General features: G+C 40.4%; 1 protein-coding gene across 1 annotated transcript in view; it reads left to right on the top strand.

The window, feature by feature from the left end:
* MYOF (myoferlin) overlaps nucleotides 1-25,232 on the top strand; it is a 189,817-nt gene that overhangs the window by 97,250 nt on the left and 67,335 nt on the right. Inside the window, exons 17-24 of the mRNA XM_006880352.1 lie at nucleotides 4,339-4,377; nucleotides 5,123-5,247; nucleotides 7,100-7,216; nucleotides 12,116-12,293; nucleotides 13,891-14,015; nucleotides 17,856-17,962; nucleotides 21,387-21,579; nucleotides 23,070-23,225. Coding sequence (XP_006880414.1) covers nucleotides 4,339-4,377; nucleotides 5,123-5,247; nucleotides 7,100-7,216; nucleotides 12,116-12,293; nucleotides 13,891-14,015; nucleotides 17,856-17,962; nucleotides 21,387-21,579; nucleotides 23,070-23,225 — 1,040 coding nt within the window. The remainder of the gene's footprint in view (nucleotides 1-4,338; nucleotides 4,378-5,122; nucleotides 5,248-7,099; nucleotides 7,217-12,115; nucleotides 12,294-13,890; nucleotides 14,016-17,855; nucleotides 17,963-21,386; nucleotides 21,580-23,069; nucleotides 23,226-25,232) is intronic.

Below are 25,232 nucleotides of genomic sequence, written 5' to 3'. Positions count from 1 at the left end.
AGTAAAAATAGAACTTCCAAAAAACAAAGATATCAACAAAGAAGATAGTGTCTAAATATAAAGTCATGTATGGCATTATTTTATTCAAATGGAAAGAAGCTAAGAAAGGGCTAAACAGATTTGCCAATAGGCACAGTGTCTATATGTTGGCAAAATATTCAATAAGCAAATGGTTCTTACTTATTGGTTTGTGGTCAACAAGTTCTCATGTGATAAAGAACATATGAAACTGTTCACCATGGATTAGTAATTAAGCACAAGTAAACCTTTGCTTACCTTGCTGAGTTCTCTCTGTTCTTTGCCTGCCAAGGACGGTAAATGGGAGAAAAGGCTTAATTCTATATAAAGGTGCTGTAGGGTTTGGTAAAAGACAGATGCCTCTCATACCTAAAAGCAGTCTTGGTCTTGGTGAAAAAATATGTGAAATTGATTTTTCCACCTTAGTAAGTAAGCTTGTGTTGACTTCACAGGGTAACCTGACTCTGTGATCAAACCACTAGAGCTATAATGAAGGAAATGTAATCACACACTTTCCTTTTTCCTCTAGAAAACAATGTTTATATTGTTGTTTGTTGTTGTTATGTGCCATCGAGTCATTTGTGACTTACAGAAACCCTATGTACAAGAGCCCTAAACGCAGTTCTATCTTGTACCAACCTTGCTGTCTCAAACACATTCATTCCCACCATGCCACTCACAGAATCGATCCATCTCATCGAGGGTCTTCCTTTCCTGTGCCATCCCTCCACTCTCCTTTAAACATGATGTCCCTCTCCAAGGACCGGTCCCTCCTTGCAACATGCCCAAAGTATGTCAGACAAAGCTTCAGAATCTTTGACTCCAGGGAACATTCTGGCTTCACCCTCTCCAGGACAAACATATTTGTTCTCCTAGCAGTTCATGGTATATTCAACACTCTTCTCCGGCACCACAACTCAAAGGCATCAGTTCTCTTTCTATCATCCCTATTCACTGTCCAACTCTCCGATGCATAGCATGTAATTGCAAAGACTATAACCTGGATCAGGCACACCTTAGTCTCCAGCCTGACATCGTTGTACTTCAGTACTCTTGAGAGGTCCCTCAAAGCTGACTTTCCCAATGCAATTTGTCTCCTGATTTCCTGGTTGCTGTTACCAAGAGTGTTGACTGTGGAGCCAAGTAAACCAAAACTGTTAACTACCTCAATCTCTTCACCATCCATACTGATGCTGCCAATTGGCCCAGTGGTGAGAATCTTTGTTTTCTTGATATTGAGCTTCAATCCATATTGAAGACTGCAGTCCTTGACATTCTGCAGCAAGTGCTTCAGGTCCTCCTCAGTTTCAGCAAGCAGGGTTGTGTCATCTGCATAACACAGGTTGTTGATGATTCTTCCACCAATCCTGATGCCACATTCCTCCTCATATAGCCCAGTGTCTCGGATCATCTGTTCTGCATACAGATTGAAAAGGTATGGAGACAAAATACATCTCTGATGGACCCCTTTCTTGATTTTGAACCATCCAGTGTCTCCCTGCTCTGTTCTGACCACTGCCTGTTGGGCCAAGTATAGGTTTCACATTAGCACAATTAAATGTTCTGGGATTCCCATTCTTCTCAGAGTAAGCCATAGCTTGTTGTGATCCACACAGTCAAAAGTCTTTGCATAGTCAATGAAGCACAGATAGACATTCTTCTGGTATTCTCTGCTTTCTGCCAAGATCCATCTTACATTAGCTATAATATCCCTAGTACCACGACCTCTTCTAAATCCAGCCTGCACATCTGGCAGTTCTCTGTTGACATATTGTTCCAGACGTTTTTGGATAATTTTCAGCAGAATCTTGCTTGCATGTGTTATCTATCAATGATATTGTTCGATAATTTCCACACTCTGCTGGGTCACCTTTCTTTGGAATGGGAACAAATATTGATCTCTTCCAGTCAGTTGGCCAGCTGGCTGTCCTCCAGATTTCCTGGCACAACTTAGTGAGCACATCCAGGGCAGCATCTGTTCGTTGAAATAAATCAATTGGTATGCTGTCAACTCCTGGAGCCTTGTTTTTTTCCAATTCCTTCATAGCAACTTGAACTTCCTCCTTCGTCACCATAGGTTCTTGCTCATATGTTATTTCATGAAATTCCTCTGTGTCATCTTCCTTTTGTACTTCCTGGATCATTCAACATCCTACCCAAACTATCTTTAAGTATTGCCACCCATGGCTTGAATTTGTTTTTCAACTCCTTCAGCTTAAGGAATGCTGAGCAAGTCCGGCCCTTTTGATTTTCTGACTCCAGCTCTCTGCAGATTTCATTATAGTATCTTGCTTTGTCGTCTGAGCTGCCTTTTGAAATTTTCTGTTCAGCTCTTTGATTTCTTAATTTCTTCCTTTAGCTTTGGCTTCTTCGTGCTCTAATGCAATACTCAGAGTCTCATCTGACATCCATCTTGGTCTTTTCTTCTTCTTAAGCCTTAGTAATGATCTTTCGCATTCTTCATGGACGATTTTCTTGATATTCTCCCAGAGCTCATTTGGTCTGCGCTCATTGGTGCTCGAGTGGGACAGACCTAAGGTCAAATCTTGGTTCCCATGGACTTGACTTAATTTTCCTCAACTTCAGCTTGAACTTGAATATGAGTAGTTGGTGGTCTGTTCCACGATCAGCACCCGACCTGGTTTTCCCTGCTGATACTGAGTTTCTCCAGCGAATCTTTCCGCAAATGTAATCTATTTGATTCCTATGCATACCATCAGGTGAAATCCATGTGTATAGCCTGCGTTTATGTTTCTTATAAAAGGTATTTGCAATGAATAAATCATTGAATGTGCAGAACTCTATCATTCTATCTATATGTTTATATAATGAAGGAAAACTTACTTTTTAATATTTTTTAATTAAAATTTGTAGCTAAACCTCTGAACAAATTGTTAAGATGATCCGGTAAAAGCCAAAGTACAGAAGATAAGAAGTAGAAGCAGGAGAAGGAAGAAAAGTGGAGGGAAAATTTTGATATGCCAATAGCTCTTTCTTTAAATAAGGAATCCAGATGTAAAGACTTAGACTAAACTATATAGGTAACCAATCGAAGGATTAAAAATCATGCTAAAATTGTGTGTGGACATTAATAAAGATATATTAAATCCATTTACCATAGCAAGAAGTCATTACATAATATAGAAAGGTAAATAAAAATATGAAATAATTATTTTTTTTTCTTATGGTAGTAATGTCAAGAAGAACTAAAAATTGTTATATACAGCTCAGGTCTTATTTTTAATTTCAGTCCCTGAAGTTGTTTTATATCCTAGAATTTTGTCTTACTTAGTTGTCTAGTATTGCTATAACAGATACCACAGTGAATACCTTTTATAAATAAATTTCTTCCCTTATATTTAGAAGTCTGAATTCAGAGTATCAGCTCTAAGAGAAAGCTCTTTTTCTCCATTGTCCTTGTTTCCTTTTAGTTGTAAGCTTGATGTCCTTTGAAGATCTCAAATATTTTGGCATCATCTTCCCCAGGGTCTAGAGAGTTCACAGCACAGAATCCCTGGACCCAAAGAACATGTGCCGCTCCCAACTCCTCTCTTTAGGCATTAGGAGGCCTCTTTAATATCAATTTGCTTGTTTAATCACTTTTATATTTCAGAGGAGATTGATTCAATGTATAATGTTATTAATTGCAACTGATGTTATGGAACAGGATATACATAGATTGTTGAATGGAAAACCAATTTGCTCTGTAAACTTTTGCCCAAGCCACATTAAAGAATAAATAAAAAGATACAGCTTAATACTACAGAATGTATTCTACCACATTAATATAACTGCCACTAATTCTGCCTCATTAACATTATAGATTAGGATTTGCAACCTAGGATAATGACATAAGGTCATAAAATAGAATATTATTATGTAATGCTGATAATCATAGCCTAGTCACGTTGACACATATTTGGAGGGGTTAAAATTGAATTAATGAGTATTAGGGGTTTTTGTTCATGATCTCAGACATATAAGACAAGTAAACATTTTATTAAAAGGGTAAAATGTTAGCAGCTTCCCAAGGTCTCTGACTGTGTGAAGTGAACGCTTTCCAGCTGCCTTGCCGCCTCAGTGCTGTGGGATTCATGTGTGATGGTGCTGCCAGTTGTCAACAAGTTTTACTTCATTTTGCATTTAACTGTTGAATGTGTACAAATTACAAAAAGGCCATTTGCTTCAGTCCTGAATTTGGGGTTGCTGTGGTGTTGCGAAGGCACTTATCTAGCATTGGATTGAATTAACGTTTTCAATGTGTCTTTTAGATAATGCCTGTATTTCTCTTGTTTAACCAATCATATTTTTGCTACATAGATTTCTCATCTTCGGGAACTGGGGCTGCATCATACACAGGTTTATGCTTTGTAATTTTGCTATCTACTAGCTCTTCTATCTACTTTTATCCTATTAAGAACATGTCAATTGGTTGCTTTTAAAACATTTAAACATTTCTTTTTATTTTCTTTTTATATTTAGATGTATCCAAAACAGTTTGGCAGAGTAATAATTTTTGTATGAATGTTGTGTGGATGTTTGCATGGCTAAGCTTAATACAAATTTGCTAATCAGGCTTTGCTACTTGTCTTATTTTTTTCCTCCTTATATTGGATCCAAGTAAATAAATATTTATATCCTGTTCAGTAGGTAGATAAATGGGCATAAAGTCAGTTTCTCTAAACTAAATAATCCCACCACCACCACCACCATCAACACGGATCTCTAGGTCAGAAGATACTGCATGTTCCCACTTTGCACCTTATGGTCTTCAGTTCTTAATTGGCTCCCCAAATGCCAATAACAAGTTTAATACAATGCCAATTGTAAACATAGTAAGTGTAGAAATACTATTTAGAGTAGTCTTATTTTTTCATTTAAATCATTTTTTCTCTTTGTGCAAGGTGAACATAAACCTATATAAACAACCTTTACCGTTTTCCATTTACTATTTTACAGAAATAAGAGCTAGATTGCAAGTCTTACAAGTATTTGTTATTTGTACTAATCTAACTAACTTTAAAAATCTCACTCAGCTAACGACTAACATTTATTTCAATAAATGTTAAAAGCCCTAAATCTGATGGTACTGCTTATTTCTCAGAAAATACGGGAGAAACAGAGGTGGGCTTTGTGCCAACATTTGGACCTTGTTATCTGAACCTCTACGGAAGCCCCAGAGAATACACGGGGTTCCCAGACCCTTATGATGAGCTAAATACTGGAAAGGTTAGTTTCTCAATGAAAGTTGTTAATAATAAGCACTCATTAATGGTTATAATTAAGTTTCATATTTAAGGGACTCCCTCGACCCTAACATAGACACTATATGGCTGGTAACAGTGTCGAAGGATATGAGTCTTGGTTCCTCAAATCTTAGACAGCAAGAATTAGAAAGAATTCCTGGGATCTTTTAGCTTAGTGATGGCAAATACATGGCGTAGCCATTCTGCTCTACCCTGACTAGATGGTTGGTATTATTAATCATTGCTTGCGCTCTTTCCTAATGTGTTACTATTGTACTTGGAGTTCTTTTCAACACTGTATTCTAGGAACTTATCAAACAACTGAAGGTGATACACCTGATGAAACCCTTTACTATCCCTGAACTGATTGAAAATCTTTATTTTAGAGATGGACGTACTCTTTTTGCTGTGTTAGAAGTCAAAGGAATGTGTTTTAACTATCACCTAAGGTCCAAGGAGTATATGGCAGAGAAGCTCTGGGAGGGAAGGGGACCAGCGGTGGAGGCAGGACCCCTTTCTTCCTCTCCAGCTGATTCTTTTTGCAACATAGCTGCAAAGGAAAAGATGGTGGCAGATAATGGATACTAAGAGGAGTATCTGCTAATCATGCTCATATTCAGTTAGATAATCTTCCTCCTTTTTCCCTGGCTACTCCGTTAATAATCCTGGTTGCCAATATGGCAAATTGCCTCCGCTGAAAAGAACAGAAGCTAAACTAACACAGATAAATGCAAAGCTGAAATTGAGTGAGGGAGAGCTAGAGTTCTTTCTACCACCACCCCAAGCTTTCGATTTCAAGAATGAAGTGAAAATTTCCATATTCAGAGCATGACTTGAAATGTTCTGACTTTAGTCAGTATTAAGACCCCTTTCAAAAGCTTGGCAGCCAAACAGTCCTTCCTAAAGTTAATGGCTCTTCTTCCACATGCTAACAACTTAGATCCAGCTGGCAAGGTTGCTACTTGTTTATTTATTTTTTTAAAATTCTGTTAGTTTTTTTTTTTGTTATTATTAATTTCAATGAACATCCACAGAGATTTTGGAATTCCATTCATTCATTGTTGCACTTTTCTCCCCGTCCACCCCACCCCCACTCCCAGTTTGCTCCTCTCCTTGAAAAGCAAAAGAAAAACGCCTTCATTGGTACACAATCCCCCCGCACACTCCCACCCCCACCCCGAGTATAGTCCACTCTGTCACCCTCATTCCAGACTCTTATGATAATCATAATGCCCTAAAATATATTACTTTTAAACTATTCTCTCCCTCATTGGCTTCAATGCAGTAAACATAATTTATCCAGTTTTTCTCAGTCTTACCCCCACCCTTTTTGAGGTTCCTCATTACCATGGGTTGAATATCATCTCTTCGGACAAAGGTGGCATATGTGGTAAGGAGTTGTGCTGCCAAGTCAAAGGGAGGTAATTCAAATCCACAGCTGCTCTGGGAGAGAAAGATGGGCAGTCTTCTTCCATTCAATTTTCAGTCTCTGAAAACCCATTGAAGGGCCAGCTATGGATCAGTTCTGATTCGAGGGCAGTGAGTTTTGAGAGTGAGAACAAAGTAAAGCTGCTTCATTGGGTTTCCAAGGCTATAGCCTAACAAAAGTTGACTGCCACATCTTTTCCCTGACAAGGCAACTGGTGAGTTTTAACAGTCAACCTTTTACATAAAAGCTAATCCCTTAATCATTGTGCTACCAGGACTTCTATTTTGAAGGTTAGGACCATGGGAAGGAGAAACTCTTTGTAGCTGGACAATCTTAGAGAGACCGAGCCGAGTTTCACTGCTCTTGTTCATACCTAGAGGAATAATCCTGTGCTCTTGCTTTTCAGGGGGAAGGAGTTGCCTACCGAGGCAGAATCTTGGTTGAATTAAGCACTTTACTTGAGAAAACACCACCAGATAAGAAGCTTGTGCCTATTTCAAATGATGACCTGCTGGTTGTTGAGGTAAATGTTGGCATGTAAACAATGCATGGTGGTGGGATGGCTGCTATGGGCCTGCTTGAGCAGCCTTGATTAGAAACTTCAATCATAAAAAGTGCCTTTCGGTACTTTCTTATTGATCTATAGAAGCACCATGAGATGATAAGACTTGCTTTATCCTTAAAGAGGTTAATGAAATCCACCGCCATTAAGACTGACACATGTGTAACTGATTCAGGAAGCTCCATAGAGTATTCTTGGCTAAAATTGAAGCAAATTTCTAGTCCTTCATTCCTGCATCAACTATGAATGTATTCAACCACCAAACCATGTGTGCTGTTAAGAACCTCTCAGAAATGTCCGTAACCTACTAATGCCTAGTAAAGGCAGCCATGCTCCAAAATTGAGTGCCCTGCTGTGGAATCATTGATAAGTGACCACAAGAATCATCTCAAATGGTGTTGGTGCCACCACTGATCATTTCTATTTTCAATGATAGCTGGCATTTCAAAGACTTCCCTGAGTGTCAAGACATGCTTATGGAAAGCCCCTGCACTACAATAGCTTTGAGCTTCCACTTCTCCTTGAAGACAAGAAGTCCAAGCCACTTCTAAGTTCACTTCCCCCGCCATTCTTGAGAATTCCAGGGGGATGTTTACAGGTTGCACAAATCTGAATTGTAGGCATAGTCAGCTCATGATGTTTCCTTTGCCCAGGACCATTCCCTAATGGTTCCCAAAGTATTCCCCCCTGAGGTTCCTCAGTGTTTCTGTCTTCTTTACCCCTCCATTGCAAGCACAGAGAGACAGTTATTTTCCATAACACAGCAGAAATTAAACTGGAATTTTTTGAAAGCTTTTACATTTAGTTCTGGAACAATAGTAGAGAAACACAATGACAGGGCCAACTAATGGCTCAGGCCGGATAGCGAAGTCTTTTCTAGTCAGCCTTCCACCTACCTCCCTTCAGTCTATAGGAGGCTTATGAATATTTTAAACTTTATGTGTACTTCATAAAATATTATTCTGTTACAAACATTCACTTGATCTTTTCCTTTTATTCTTATATAACATGAATATGACTCAAACTAAAACTCCCAAGAGAACCTCAAACTCATTGTCATCGACTTGAAACCAACTTGCAGATGATCCTCCATTGGGCTTTAGAAGCTGTAATTTGCATGGGAGGAGATTGTCTATCATTTTCTCATGAAGCCACTGATAGATTTGAACCATCAGAAAGGCACGACCTTTGGGTTAACGACGCAACTCTCTACAGACTACACCAAGTATAAACCTCCAAAAAAAAACCCTTTCACTAGAAGTAGATCTATCTATTAACATCACTGTTTAACTTTCCTTCCCAAGTACATTATAAACATAATGTGGGTCTCATAAACAAAACTGGCTCTTAGGTGATAAACATTGTCCCCGGGTCTACTTTCAACGCGTGGTGACTTTCCAGCAATGCTCTGCTGCAAATTTCATAGAAATATTTATTTCATGGAAACACAGGTATTCCTAGGAACCTAGTACATCTTTTTAGCCCAAGATAACCTGTGAACCCTTAAAAGATATCATTGGCATAGCTGCTTCCGTTCAGGCTAACTACGTACACTAGAGCAAGCTCTGAATCCTCTGTTCATGAGGTGCTGTTGTCTTTATTCTTGAACTCCAAGGTTTGCAGCCTCTGATTTGCAGGACAGCTGGCCTCAGACTGTGCTACCAGAATTAAGTGAATGAATGAGCCTTACAGGCTAAAATACATTTCTTTTCACATACTAGAGAAAAGCCCTATAGAGTGAAGACCGGAAGTGGGGCTCTTCCCGTCCTCCATTGACTGTTCCTCAGATAACAGGAACTGAGCAATCCTTCTAATGTCATAATGTACCTGTATAGCCCAAACTAGTTACCTTCCCAGCTGAGACTGGATAATTCCATGGCAAATATCATTTGGAAGATTTTTCCCATTTTCTCATTTCTTATTCTGCAGTTCATGCAAACTAGAAAATATCCATTTTGTAGCTTGGTATGTAAATGGTCCACATGCCTGATTCTTCACATGGAGATATGTATATTACTGTTGTTGTGTACCATAGAGTTAGAACCAACCCATAGCTGACTGTCCTGAGTGTTTTCAGAGGTAGTTAATCACGTGAAAGGAGATTGCTTATCTATGTCCCTTAGAGCAGCTAGTGGATTCAAACTGCATGCCTTTTAGGACTGCAGAGCAGCTTCTTACCACGAGGCCACTAGAGCCCCCTTTAGTTACCATGGTAGTGTAATACTTTATTTGTACCTTACTAAATAGTCATCACTCTCAGCACCAGTAGCCAGGAAATGAAAAGGCATATTGCCATGGGAAAGTCTGCTGTTAGGGACCTCTCTAAAGTACCGAAGCGCAATGGTGTCTCTCTGGAGACTAAGGTGTGTCTGATACAGGCCATGGTCTTCGTAATCACTTGTTATGCACCAGAGAGTTGGACAATGACCAAGGAGGATAGAAGGAAAATGGATGCCTTTGAGCTGTGGTGCTGGAGAAGAGTATTGAGAGTACCATGGACTGCTAGGAAAACAAACAGATTCATCCTGGAAAGGGTTAAACCGGGTGGCTCCTTGGAGGCAAGGATTCTGAGGCTCCGTCTAACATACTTTAGACATGTTGTAAGGAGAGACCGGTCCTTGGAGAGGGACATCATGCTTGCGAGGGTGGAGGAACAGCGCAGGAGGGAGAGACCCTCTATGAGGTGGACTGATTCGGTGACTGGGGTAATCAGGATGGGTGTATTGGAGACAGTGCTATTGGCACAGGACAGAGCAGAGTTTAGGGCTTGTTGTCACTATGAGTCGCAAATGACTTGAAGGCACATAACAACAATAACAACAACAACATCTTTAGGAAGCTCTTGAGGCATAGTATGTAGAATTGCACTGTTAACCCATAGGTCTTTTCTCTCGAGAAGGTGGAATTCACCAGTGGCTCTATGGGAGAAATGTGAGCAACCTTCTTTTGTGTGATTGACAGTCTCCTGAAAACCCATTATGGTGGGTCATTTATGAGTCGATTCTGACATGACGGCAACGAATTTTTGCCCGAGTTTCACTACATCTTTTCAAAAAAGATCCAGAATGGTTTTATCAATGTCATACTGCTAACTCAGAGGCCACACCTTTCTGGTGGTTCCAACGCATTAGTGGTTCCCTGGGAGAAAGATGGACAATCTCCTTCCCTGCAATTTACAGCCTCAGAAATCTGATGGAGGGTCAGTTATAGCTTGGTTCCAACTTGATGGGCAGTGAGTTGAAAGATGAATTCCTACGGAGTCAGGCAGAAGTACTATCACTTTGGGACATCAGAGTTGCTTGTGGAAGAAGATTCTTTGAGTTAGGCTTCCTGGGTCATTTCTGAGTCAGTCTAGTTCCTGTTTCACTATTTTTTTAAGTAGTAAGAGGGGTTCCATCTAGGTTCCCCTCTACATCAACTTGTATGAATTGTTTTCCTATGTCTACCCTTTTTTTCTTCTTTTGTCATCCATATTCATTGTCCTTGGAAGGAGGAGTGGCATCCACCTCCATAATAGCTTGCCTCCTGAAACCCTATGAACCTGGAGAGAGGATGAAAGGCACCCAAACGTCGAGGAATCTCCTTCATAGGGTCACTATGAGTCACCTACAACTCAACAGCACTTAACAACAACAACAACAACAACATTCATTGTCCAGCTATTAGAAAATGAATAAGGATGAAAGTAGAAGAATTGATGCCTTTTGAGCTGTGGTGTTAGAGAAGAGCACTGAACATCATGGACTGCCAAAAGAACAAATAAATATGTCTTGGAGAGGGTGCAGCCAGAGTGCTCTTTCAAGGCGAAGACGATGAGGCTTCACCTCACATACTTTGGACATGTTGCTAGGAGGGGTTCTTCCCTGGAGAGGGACATGATGCTTAGAAGGGTGGATGATCAGCAAAGGAAATAAAGACCCTCATCCAGTTGAACTGACCCAGTGACTGCCACAATGTGCTCTAGTGTGCACGAAGTGTGAAGATGGTTCAGGATAGGACAATGTTCAGAGAGGGTTCGTCTGTCGTCATATTTGACCCGACAGCACCTAACAACAACCTGGTTTTTACTAGGTAAAAGCTTTATTAAGTCATTTGTAACTTGAGTTCATAACACTTGGAAATTAAGTTTCTGGATAATGTGCTCCAGGTCGGGTCAGAGACAGTAATTAGGGGAATCTTTGCCTTCCATGAGGGTGCAAGCTTCTTCCTTTCATCAAAGCTTTGTGTGTTTAATTCCACGGTAAGTGTTTATTGTCATCTGCATGAGCCTAGCTCTTTTTAACAGTTCAGCCTGAAGAGTTGTAGTGCCATCAGCTTTTCAGAGCAGCAAAGTTTGCTCTCGGTCGTGATGGAGAATGTGGTAGAGATGGAAGCGGAAGTTGATGGGCTGGTGGAGGCCAGGTGAGAAGAAGTACAGTTCTGCATTCTGGATTATCACTCAAGTAAAAAAAATGTCTGATCACAGCTTGGGCAAGATTTCCTGAGGTCTCCTATGCTTTCTGGAGCCTGCAGACTTCACTTTCCAAAAGGAAAATTCATTTTATTCTATGAAGTTCTTGGTGGCAGACATGGCACGAAAAATGTTATCTTTTGATGCCTCTAAAGTCTTGAAAAATTTGAAGTTGTCAGTGATTTCATTTTACTTGGATCTATAATTAACACTCACAGAAAGGACAGTAAAAAAAAAAAAAGACTTGAATATCAAGTGCACCTTAGTTTTTAACCTGGCATCTTGGTCTTTACTTCTTTGGAGAAGTCCTTGACAGTAGATTTTTCCCAGTGCTACATGTCTTTTTCTGCTTGTAATCTACACGTGTAAAAGGAGTTAAAATTGAGTCTTCTGTTTACTGTACTTTCTAGAAATACCAGCGAAGGCGGAAATACAGCCTCACTGCTGTGTTCCACTCAGCCACCATGCTGCAAGATGTCGGTGAGGCCATTCAGTTTGAAGTCAGCATTGGGAACTATGGCAACAAGTTTGACACAACCTGTAAGCCTTTGGCATCAACAACACAATACAGTCGCCCCATATTTGACGGTAAGATGGACCCTAACCCTTTCTTCATCCACACCTGGGGGCAAGTGGCATGGACCTTCTTCAACCTCTGACATACATTATCCTTAGCATGTGATTAGCTAAAAATCTACTTGTCACTGACTCACCTTTGACTGGCAATGATTCATGTGTCAGAGCTGTACAATTGTGCTGCAGAAGCTTTTCAGTGGCTGAGTTTTTTGCAAGCTTCAACAGGCTTTTGTTCCAAGATACTCAAAACTCCAAACTTTCTGTTAACCTCATAACAGCCCTTTAACTCTTTGTATCACTCAGGGACTCCAATATATGGATTAGGGAAAAAGAAAAGGCTGAATGGGGAAGAGTATGCTTGGAGTTCAAGCATCTTTAAAATTGGCCAACCCCCAAAAATTGCAGACCATTGTCAAGAGCTGAGCCCCGATACTTCTGTCCCTTACGCAGTTTTGATTTTGTCTTGTGAAGTCACATGACCGTGATTCTGCTGAATACTGAACTCCCCAAAATAGCTCCCTCCCGTGCCCACCTCTGCCCTGCAAGCCCCCAAAGTTTCCTTAGGTTGAGTAGTTGGAGTGGATGAGATTCAGCACTTCACCTTGTTACAACCATGTACCCTGTTACGTGGCTCATCAACACCATGGCTTGAGTTGCTGTGGAGATTCCATAACTGCATTTGAGCACAGAGGAGGCAAAGCTCTTGCTTTAAAGGAGCTTTTATTAATTACACATAACACACAAAAGACAGAGTATAATAAGGCACAAATAAAGGTTTATCTGTTATTAGAAACAAATGGTTTGAGAAGATACAGAAAACAGAGGAATTCTTATGTAAATGTCCTGTAGTTAGATATGGTCTTTGTACAAGCAGTTTTAAAATGTGAAAGACCCTGGAAAACATTAGCTAATGCTTCATCTCAGTAGGGCTCTAAGTATCCTAGAGCCCATGCAGTCACCTAAGACTTTCAAAGAGCAAAGCATTGTTTTCTCTCATCTTACTTCCACCAAAAAATATTTATTTAGAATACTAGTTTTCCAGGTCAAATGCATTCAATCTCATTTTTTTAATTTCTTATGGTAGAAATGGAATTATTATGATTTCTTACTGCATAAAAGAGAACAAAAACAGTAATTTTCAAAAAATAGGAGCTCTGGTGGCCTATTGGGTAAGGAGTTGCATTGCCAACCCAAAAGCAAGGAGTTCAGATCCACCAGCAGCAACTCAGAGATGAGCAGTCTGCTCTGTGTCATTTACAGCCTCTGAAAATGTGCTGGAGAGTCAGTTTATTCCAACTTGATAGCAATGAGAAGAAGAAGTCATACCATCATCATTGATGTCTAGACTCATAACCCTAAATCATTAAAGATCCCAAGATTATTGTGCTCAACTTACTAGGACATTCAAAAGGGATTTTTCAAAACAGAACGTATGAAAAAGAGCCTCTTACTCTTAACTGCTAATTTTTATACCTTTTCCAGAACTAATCTACCCCAACCATTCCCCAAGCTCTTGGATTACTTAGTAGCCCAGATTGCACAGCTCTTTAATAAACACCTTGTTTATTCTGAATGCCTGGTGCTCATTGACTCTAATGTTCTTTTCCAGGAAACTTCTATTACTACTTGTCTTGGGCCCACACAAAGCCAGTTGTCACCCTGACTTCATACTGGGAGGATATTAGTCATCGCCTGGATGCAGTGAACATTCTCTTAGTCATGGCAGAAGGACTAGTAAGAGTTTTTCAAGTTTATTTATTTATTGTTATTTTAAAGAAGGTTTACAGAAAGGTTGGGTTTTCAATTATTGTTGCAAATTTCCACCCCTACCCCCTTACCTCTTTCTTTCTCTTCCTTCTCCCCAAGTCCACTTTGCAATGTACCTCTTGTTCCAGATTATTGTCAGACATATAATATCTAATCAGACATTCCTTTCAGACAGTTCTTCCTCCTATACATTTCCATGAAGTGCTCATTACCCACTCTTTTCCTATTCTCCTCCCAACCTGCCATGCCGGTCCTATTTTATAACTGTGGTGTTATGCAATATTTAGGACTTGCAAGTTTATCTTTCTGTATTTCTTTCTTTTCATCAGAGTGAACTGTGTATTGTTATTGTTATTGTTTGCTACTGAGTTGAAACTGACCCATAGCTGACCCTTCAGTGGGTTTTCAGAGGCAGAAAATCACATTGGAGGAGATTGCCCATCTTTCTCCTGCAGAGCACCTGGGGTTCTCGAACCACATACCTGAAGGATTGTAGCGCAGCCTCTTACCACTAGGCCACCAGTGCTCCCATTAGGATAGTGTAAGCCATGATAATACGAGACCTCAGACTATAGCAGTAAATAAGATAAAAGTTATTTCTTTAGTAACAATTAAAGTAGACAGACCAAGGCTTGTTTAGAGGTTCTGCTGTGTTAGGGATCCAGGTTCTTTCCCCCATGTTGCTCAACCACAACCAATGAGTAAAGGTCATCTGCACAGTAGAAGATAGCTCAGTCACACACCCACCCTCCAGCCTGAGGGAGGATAAAGAGATGATCGCAATGATAGCTCAGTCATTTCTCTAGTTTGTTGTTGTTGTTATGCGACTCATAACGACCCTATGTACAACAGCCCTAAACTCTGCTCTGTCCTGTGCCAATCCACTGTCTCTGACACTCCCATCCCAATTATCCCAGTCACTGAATCAATCCACCTCATAGAGGGCCTTCCTCTCCTGCGCTGTCCCTCCACCCTCCCAAGCATGATGTCCCTCTCCAAGGACCGGTCTCTCCTCGCAACATGTCCAAAGTATGTTAGATGGAGCCTCAGAATCCTTGCCTCTAAGGAGCCACCTGGTTTAACCCTTTCCAGGACAAATCTATTTGTTTTCCTAGCAGTCCATGGTATTCTCAATACTCTTCTCCAGCACCACAGCTCAAAGGCATAAATTCTCCTATCCTCCTTGGTCATTGTCCAACTCTCTGATGCATAACAAGTGATTGCGAAGACCATGGCCTGTATCAGACACACCTTAGTCTCCAGAGAGACACCATTGCTCTTGAGTACTTTGGAGAGGTCCCTAACAGCAGACTTTCCCATGGCAATGCGCCTTTTAATTTCCTGGCTGCTGGTGCCAAGACTGTTGACTATGGAGCCAAGCAAACTAAAGCTGTGTACAATCTCAATCTCTTCACCATCCATCCTGATGCTGCCAATTGGTCCAGTGGTGAGAATCTTTGTCTTCTTGACATTGAGCCTCAATCCATATTGTAGGCTGCAGTCCTTGACACTCTGCAGCAGGCGCTTCAGGTCCTCTTCAGTTTCAGCAAGCAAGGTTGTGTCATCCGCATAACGCAGATTGTTAATAAATCGTCCACCAATCTTGACCCCACATTTCTCCTCATAGAGCCCAGCCTCCCGGATAATCTGTTCTGCATATAGGTTGAAAAGGTATGGAGATAGGATGCATCCCTGGCGTACGCCCTTCCCAATTTTGAACCATGCAGTGTTCCCTTGCTCTGTTCTGATGACTGCCTCCTGGTCCAAGTAGGAAAACCCTATTCTCTAGATTAGAAAACCTAAATGTCACACATTTTCTTTCCCACTCACTTTTCATTGGACAGAATCCAATCTCTAACATGACAGAGCTCCAGGGGGTGCCATCTCCACAGACCACAAAGGGAAAGATGCCTTCTGAAGTCATGAGAGAGGCACCTGGCGGGCTTGTACCTTTAGGATAGGGGTTAGGACTTAAAAAAAAAAAAGTAATATCTTAATATTACTAACTCTAAGTGGGGTTTTCTCCTTTATTGGGAGCATTTGTTATTGATATAATTATAATGTTATGGGAAATAGTCCTCCTTTGCTTTTCATGTCTTTGATAATCTTGAAGAGTATTACTGGCAGTAATTATGCTGTTAATTATAATACCAATAATTACTTCATTAATTTAATGCCAGTAGATTTCTATTGTAATTTCTACAGTAATTTCTGTAGATCGTCCCTCAGTTGGTTCTTGTCTGATTGGATTTACTGCATACACTTTTGGTGTGAATAATACAGAAGTGATGGTGTGAACTATTCTGTGGCCTTTACGTTCATTGTTAGATGATAAAAGGAGTCCTGGGGTCCATAAGGGTTAAGTGTCTGGGTGCTAACTGAAAGGTAGGAAATCTGGACCTGCTTGATGATTCTACTGAGAACCAATGATGATTACAGTCTCAAAAGCCCTATGGGGCATTTCAGTTCTGTCACATGAGGCTACTATGACTCAGAATCAGCTCCTTGATGTCCTGCAGCAACTATGTATCGTGAGGTGCCTGATGTCAGTTTATCCTTTTGTTGTTGGATGCCATGGAGTCTATTCCAAATCATAGCAAACCTCAGTGACACAGTAGAATGGCCCCATAGGCCTCTTGGGCTGTAATCTTTAAGATCACCAGGTCTTTGGTCCATGGAGCCTCTGGGGGTTTCAAACCACCAACTTTTGATTAGAAGCTAAGCACTAATCATTATGCCACAGGCTTCTCTTCTTCCACTTATACATGATGTCCATTTTTAATTTTTTAAAAAATTTGTTTTATACTGGTTTGAATACAAAATTAATATACATTGTGCTTTATTCATATACAATGTATTTTGCACATGCCTTCATTCCCATTATGAATAAATGGATTTTTTAAGTACTTCCTTGCTTATTTGATACCCTAAGGTCTTCTCCATTGCCTTAACTTGTTCTTCGCCAATGCTAGCACTGGAATCATCATTTATCTAAGGAATTCTGTTTTCCTTTCATAGGAAATGACTTTTTGAAAGCAAGATGTGGGTACAAAGTGTACTTATGACTCCTGGAAAGCTAGGCCTCTCAGCATACACTCGCATATTCTCTATCTATTTCAGTAGCTATTAATAGACTAAGAGCCATGGGTTCCTAAAAATACTGTCAATGTCAGTCCAGTACTACAGAGTTTATTCTTCTTTCTCCCCAGCTCTGAGAAGCCTGACTTCCGTTATCCTCAGCATCCTCATTTGTTCAATCCTAAAATCCACAGATAAACTACTGAGATAAAACATATAAATTGGAATTTGATACGTTCATGTTGGGTTTTGCCTTTAGATGGAAGATATACCTTTAAGAGAGCATGTTCAAAGCTTACCTGGGTTCACTCTTTATAACATTCATTTCACATGTAGCTATTTGCTTCTGTGCCTGTTTCACTTAGAAGTTTATTTTCCCCATCCTTGCTGATTTTATTTTATTTTTAATATATAAGTACTGACATAATTTCGAAGATCAAAACTGTATTGGAAGAGCAGTTTTTAACTACTTAAAGATAATAGGTGCTGATTATATTTTGAAGGAAAAGAAATAGTGTTAAGCGTTGGGAATGTTATTAGATGCAAAAAAAAGCTCTAGTTTCCCCCTACCTGCTTTCTTAAGCCTTTTAATATGCTTGTATTAAAATGTATTCATAAATTTTATTCAAATATAACTGAAAATAAATGTAATTCCCGACTGAGTATAATAAAGGAATAATGTAAGTAAACACAATGATCAATTATTTCCTCTCCCTCTAAATCCTTCAGCAATCTAACTTTGAGGCTCTAAAATCAGGGATACAAGGCAAAATCCCTGCAAACCAGTTGGCGGACCTGTGGAGGAAGCTGATAGAGGACGTTATAGAAGACACAGGGTACGTAAATCTTGTGTCTCTCGATTCCTAGCCTGCCCTCCTCCTTTAAACTATCGCTTACTCACTTATTCACTCACTCCTGTGGCCGCGGAACTGACTCACAGCTGACCCTCCACTGAGTTTCAGGGGCTGTAAATTGCAGGGGAGGAGACTGTCCACCTTTGTCAGGAGGAGCAGCTGGTAGGTTCCAGCCACCTGTCTGTTAGTTAACTGTGCACCTTCCTACCCACTAGGCCGCCAGACCTCTCTTTAAATTATCAGATTTTTAGAATTGTTTGTAGTCTTTACTTGAGAAATTAATTCATGAACTATTCCTTAATTTGAACTATTCAAGCTTCTTGTTGTTGTTGTAGTATGCCGTGGAGTCAGAAGCAACCCACAGGTGACCCTCCAGCAGGTTTTCAGAGGCAGTAGTAGTAAATCGCATGGGAGGAGAGTGCCCATCCTTCTCCCTCAGAGCAGCTGGTGGATTTGAACCTCTTGGCTTCGGGATTAGCAGCACAGATTCTTAACCACTAGATCACCAGAGCCCTGAGTAGCCTTGCTCCAGGAAGCACCTCCTGGCCACCTGTCCATTCCTCTGCTTCGCTTTGATTCATTTGTAGCCATCAGCAGAGAAGAAGGGCGATTTCTGATTCCCCAGAGAGATGTGGATCTAGGGGTGGGGCATAGGCTTTACCATCTAGAACAATGTTCCCAATTCAGAAATATATTTTCAGAAACCACTTCTCCATTTGCTATCTTTAGTATGTGCCCAAGGGGCACTGAGGTCTGGGGCTCTGTTCAGTGAAACTAGATTTGACTTGGGCCTTTCATAACCATGGCTTGGGCAAACAGCTCAGATTATCTGGCCTTTGGAAATCAAAAGGAAGTGATTCATTCCAAACTCATTTTAAACATTGGCTAATCATAGTTGACAGGGAAGTTCACAAAGAAAAGCATATTACTTTTTTACAGCAACTACTGCATTTGTTGCGGGGTTTTTTTTCCCCTTTTTGCCTCTGGGCAAATGCCCTAAATCTTCTTATCCTCTTCCGCCGTCTAGTGGCTGAACTGGGTAATTTGCAGAAGCCAAGATGAAAATACGGTGGGAATTTCTGAAATGGAGAATTTTAGAACCGGGTCCTCAAGGGTGAGCTCTTGCAGTCTCCTCATTTTATAGATGAGAAATTAAGAGTCTTTGTATGGTTAAGCGCCATGTCTGATGCAAGGAGTCAGATTTACCAGTGTAGCCTCTCTCCCATTGACACATTTCTCACCAGCAATTACTTACATGGTGTGGGGTCTTACGGGTGAATTTTGAGCTAGTAACGTCTGTACATTTATATATATGGTTTACCCCTTCACGGGTTATCAGAATTATTGATGTAACCAAGAAGAAATATTTGATAATATTTTTCATGTGGAAAATGGAAGATTTACTAAGCAAAACAGACACAATTTACCCCTGTGACTCAGAGTGGACTCTTTTTAACTCTGTTGTTGTTAAGTACCATCGAGTAGAACACGACTCATAGCGGCCCTATGAACAAATGACTTGAACCTTGTTCTATAACTATTGCTGTTTCTTTAAGGAAAGTCCTGAGAGGATTCCCTTCATTGAAAGAACTGGGGGACATTTCAAAGAATTGCAAGATCTCAGTGGGAGGAACTTGAGTAGAACTTCCGGGTGTTGACAGTGTCATCCTTGACAGCCCCCCCCCACACACACACACACAGCTGCCATGGTGGAGGGAGGGCCAGGCAGCTGAGATTTAGTCTGGGGTCAACTATGCTATTTCCCCTGATCTGTGTGATCATTAGAATTATCCATTCTCATTGAGGATAGGAATTTAGCCTACACAAGTGGTTCTTAATCTCAGTGGGAGGACTTGAGCAGAACTTTCTGGTACTGGTGACAATGCCAACCGGTAGCCCCCACCAGCTGCCATGGTGGAAGGAGGGCCTGGAAGCTGAGGTCTAGTCTGGGCCTAAATGTGCCCTTTTCCATGATCTTTTTTAGTCCTGTCACTGGAGTTCTCATTGGGAATAGAGAGCACTGATTGGCCAGTGGCAAGAAGCTGGGTTGCAATCCTGAAAGCACAAGGTCTGAAAATAGCTCCTTCATGAGAGAAGGACAATCTCCTTCTGTGTGATTAATTGCTATTCAAAATCTGCTGAAGAGTCAACTGTGGTGGGTTACGACTTGACGGTACACAGCAACAGTGGTTCTTAATCTTTTTCAAGTTCATGGGTCTTGGTGGCCTAGTGGTAAGAACTTGTACTGCAATCCCAAATTTATGGACCCCTTGGGCCCCTTGAAGAATCTGATTAAATGACAGCTATGTTATGTAGATTTTTTTTAAATATATAGACTGGGTTCTAAATATACTCCATATATTAATTCACCAACTCTTCGTAACAACCTTAAAAGGTACATGTTATTTTTTCAGACAGGAAAACAGGAGATTAAATAACTGGTCAAGATCACAAAATTAGTAAATAAGGGAGCCAGGATTTGCACTGATAGTTGATTCAAAGGCCCAAGTCCTTCCTTATATTGCATATCAACATGGGTGAAAATTTTTCCTTATAAATTCCAAAGATATTCCTTCACCTCCTAAGGCCTCCTTTTGGGCTACAGTGGCCTATAGTGTACAAGTTAAGAAACTTTCAACTAAGAATTTCCTTTTCATCATTTTGTGAATTGGCAAAATGATTTAAAGAAGGTAAAAAGAGAAGTCCATTTTCTCCCAGCGGCGGTGGCAGCAGCAGCAGCAGCAGTGGTGGCTCTCTTTCCGGTGACTCTGTGGGACTTCGGTCAAAGCCAAGGAATGGCTTTTGGAATTTCTGGGATTTCCTTGCATTCCCGAGGAAAGTTACCAAATCCATTGCTGTCAAACCAATTCTGACTCCTTGCAACCCTCTAAGGCAGAGTAGAACTGCCCCATTGAGTTCCCAAGGCTGGACATTTCAGAGTCGACTAGTGGATGTGAACCACTCACCTTTTGCTTCACAGCTACACTGAACCACTGGAGCTGATGAGAGTTATTGTTAGATTCCACATTAAGTTAGTTCCAAATCATAGTGACCCAGATTCATTTACAGTAAAATGAAACACTGCCTGCACCATCCTTAAAATCATTGCTTGAACCACAGTGTCAGCCCATTTCATTAAGGGTCTTCCTCTTTTGCACTGTCTTCCACCCTGGATGACGTCTTTCTCCAGAAGCCATTCCCTTCTGATAAAATGTACAATACATGTAAGACAATGTGAGAGTTAGGAGGCTCTGCTTGGCAGGCACGTACGACCACTGTCACGTTCACTCAATTTCAGCCTAGACCTGGCTTTTAAAGTTAGGATATCAATGTGATCTACAAAATGGAAACTGAATATGTGTTCAACAGTTCTGAGGCCCTACATTCTTTGTTTGTTTTTCTTTAGGTACATGTTGTCTATTCCAGAAGGAACACCTAACGTCACAATTCTTGATACTCAGATCGAGAAGCTGCGCTATCGCTCGCTCTGCCAGATACGTGAAGCAGCTTTGAGGATGAGGGATGGCGACGCAGATGTGAAGTCTTCCCTCGTGGAAGTTGAGGACTGGCTCCATAAATTGATGCAGCTGGCGGAAGAGGTGGGCATTTCAAACCAGATGAGCAAAGATTCTGTGGAGGGGCCGCTAAGGAGGGGGTGATGTAAGAACTGAGAACATGATCTTGGATAGATATCAGAGATGACAAAAAAAAGGAGACCTGGTAGTGCAGTACATGTTGGGCTGCTAACTGAAAGGTGAGTGGTTTGAATCCACCGTCAGCTCCTCAGTGGAAAGATGGGGCAGTCTTCTTCCATGAAGATTTCTAGCCTCAGAAATCTGATGAAGGGTCAACCTTATTTGGAATCAACTTGAGGGCAATAGATTTGTTTGGGGTGGAAGAGGTGGTGAATTCAAGGAGTTACAGACTTGGGAACAAGTTCTAGAGGCGAAAGTCTTTGAAATCAGGGTTGTTGTTGTTGTTGTTAAGTTGTTAAATGCTGTTGAGTCGTAGAAGACTCATAGCTACACTATGAATGAAAGACCTAAACATTTGTATAACTTTCATCGTTTCTCCACTTTCATAGAGTTTCTGGAGGCAAGCCATTTCAGAAGTGGATGCCATTCCTACTTCCAAGCTTGTTTTAATCAGGGAGCTCCACCAAACACTGTCCACCATGGGTAACCATTATAGCATTTGACACATCAGTGTCACAGTGTTTAGCATCACATCAACTACGAGTTACCTCTGTACAGTAAATGGACAGACCAGTTCTATACCACATAGAAGAATGTTTGACCAAAACCAATTAAAATCAGGGCCTGAGGGCTGCAGATTAAAATCACCCACCTTGGGCTTGATAGCATCACTTTCTATCCACTAGGCCAACAGAGGGAGAGGAATTTTGATAACTGATTGGAAAAGATCCATATTTGTTCTCATTTAGAAAAAAAAAATCCAACAGAGTGGAAAAATTACAGAATAGCATCATTAATATATGTAAGTAAAAGTCTTGCCAAAGATCACTAACAAATGATTGGAATAGTACATCCACGAGAAACTACCAGAAATCCAAGCTGGCTTCAGAAGAGGTGACACAGGGATATCTTTGCAGATGTCAGATGGGTCTTGTCTCATTACAAAGAGTAGCGGAAAGATGTTTACTTGTGTTTTATTGATTTTGCAAATGTATTTGACTATGTGCATCATAATAAGTTATGGCTAACATTGAAAAGAATGGGAATCCCAGAACACTTAATTGCTCTCCTTGGACACTTGTGTATAGACTAAGAATCAATTGTCTGGACAGAATTGTCTGTGACACTGATGTGTCAAATGCAATCATGGTTACCCAGACAGTGTTTGGTGGAACTCCCCAATTAAAACAAGCTTGGAAGCAGGAGTGGTATCCACTTCCAAAACAGCTTGCTTCTGAAAATTCTATTAATTTGGAGAAACAATGAAAGTTACACAAGTGTTCAGGTCTTTCGTTCACAGGCACCAATACTGATGGAGTAGAGACTTCCCCTACTCCCTCAGCTTTCAGGCTAATCATAATTTCCCTTTCTTCTCTGTTCACTCGTGTGGCCAGCCACAAAACAGTATGCCTGACGTTGTCATCTGGATGATTCGGGGAGAGAAGAGACTGGCCTATGCCCGAATTCCTGCCCACCGGGTGTTGTATTCTACCAACGGCGAGAAAGCATCTGGGAAATACTGTGGGAAAACCCAAACCATCTTTCTGAAGGTACATGTCTTTTTCCGTCTGTGGTGTATCTCATATACTTAAATGCAAATCAGTAATCATGAAAAGGGGCTGCTTTGTCATTTGCTTATCATTGGATAATAAGAAAACCATGATCTCTTCTAGTCCATTCTTGTCCCTCCTTGCAGGGCAGGAATCCTCAGTGGCCGCTGCTGTTTGAGCACAGACACGTCCGTAGTGTCTTCGTGGTGTTAATGTTATCTTAGCATCATCAATGTTGTGCTTTCTTCCATGAACGTTCTTGTTATTTGTCATGTCTCATCCAAAATAGTACCTTTCTCTTCATTCCTGTGAATGTTCAGGAAGGAGAGGTGGGGAAAGACAGACGATTATATGGAGGGTCTCTGTGGACCTAGCCTAAGTGTTCCTCCAGTTGAAAAGTTCGAAAGAGGTCTAGAATGTTTGGTGAAAGCTTCTGACCTTCCCATCGAGCATGCTCATCATGTATGCATCCAAGTTTTGGCGTGTTTCAGAAGCTTCCCTGAACCATGGTCACACCAGGATCTCCCCTTTGTGTATGTATATGGAAGACCCAAGGGGCTAGGACAGAGACATCAGCATGTTCCGTCAGTATGTCTGGCTTCCCTCTCAAGGATCTCAAACCAAGTTCTTACAGCTTTCAGATGTGAGAGAGACAAGTAAAGAATGAGATGAGATGAAGAAAAGCAGAGTTAGCATGCAGTCTTTATCTTGAAACAAGGCTCTCTGCTAACTTTTAATATATGTCCTCTTTGCTCTTCAATCAGGAGGGTGGGAACAGAATCAGCGTGAGTGTCTCCTTTCAAGTAGCTCTAAGTAGAATACATTTCACTTAAACACAGTTATAATTGGCCCTCTCAGTGGTGGGTGAAGCAAACTGATTAAGGAATAAAACTTCACAAAGGGTGGGAGAGAAGATTAAAGTCATATTTTGATTTTATACTGTAATGACAGCAAAATACTTTCTAGATAATGTTTTGTTTATTCCTTGGGTTCTGTTAATGTTCTCATTATCCAGTTTACAAAGCCATTGCTTTAATTCAATGGCTCTTTGTGGTCTTAAAAACGATTGAGAACACCAGAGTGCTTTGCCTTTGTTGGTTATATCTATCAACATTAATTATGGTAGAAGGCAAAATACTCTTTTTTTTTGTTCATTTAAAAAAATAACAATAATAAGCCTATTACATGAGCTCATAAATGATGTATTTATAAAATAGATATATTTTGTTTTTAAAAATAATTGAGCAAAATGATTCTGTTTTTTACAATTTTACAAACCCTGTAATGTCTGGTTTGATGGAAGATAACTGGATTTTCATATATGCTTCTGCGTTTAATTGGCTGCAATGAGTTTATTTGTTGAAATATATCAAAGAGAATGTAGCCTGCTGTAAATAAGTGGCTGGAAAAAGTTATTTTAATAACTTTCAGAAAATTGTGGCTGCTCATCTTTGCTGCGCCACCAAGTTCAACAGGGAGTAGCTTTTTAATGTAGAATCTGAAGCCCTATCAGTGAACTTTTCATATTGCTACATTAAAACCCCCTGGTACTTGTATCATCATAATTTTTTAAAAAATCCATTCGTCTATCATTCACTATGAATAGCTCTTGTCCGCATTTGTTATTTTGGAATAACAAGCTTGATCATTTGGGGGATAGTCGTTCATCATTTTATACTAATCTTCCTAATGTTGATATCTGAATATACAATATGCATTTTTGAAATCCCTTTTGTAAAATTCACTAGCTACCTTAGTAGAAATGTCTTTATCTATTGAAACACTGGCTGGTTCTTTATCATGTTTTCCAGAATTCTAATTTTTCACTTGGAAGCTTAAATATTATCATTTGTAAAAAATTCTGTCAGTTAGGTGGGGTTTTTTTTATTTGGTTTGGTTGGGGGGAGTGTGTGAGGTAACAAGCTCAACTTATATTCGAGAAAATTCTGCCCTATGCTCTCAATAACCATATTTGCTGTCAATCACAGTTTCAAGTAAAAATGGTAT

This window comes from Elephantulus edwardii, unplaced genomic scaffold (genome assembly GCF_000299155.1).
Source record: "Elephantulus edwardii isolate Elephantulus edwardi_28Jun2011 unplaced genomic scaffold, EleEdw1.0 scaffold00007, whole genome shotgun sequence".
NCBI classification, from domain to species: Eukaryota; Metazoa; Chordata; class Mammalia; order Macroscelidea; family Macroscelididae; genus Elephantulus; species Elephantulus edwardii.
This window is presented reverse-complemented; position numbering and strand designations above follow the sequence as displayed.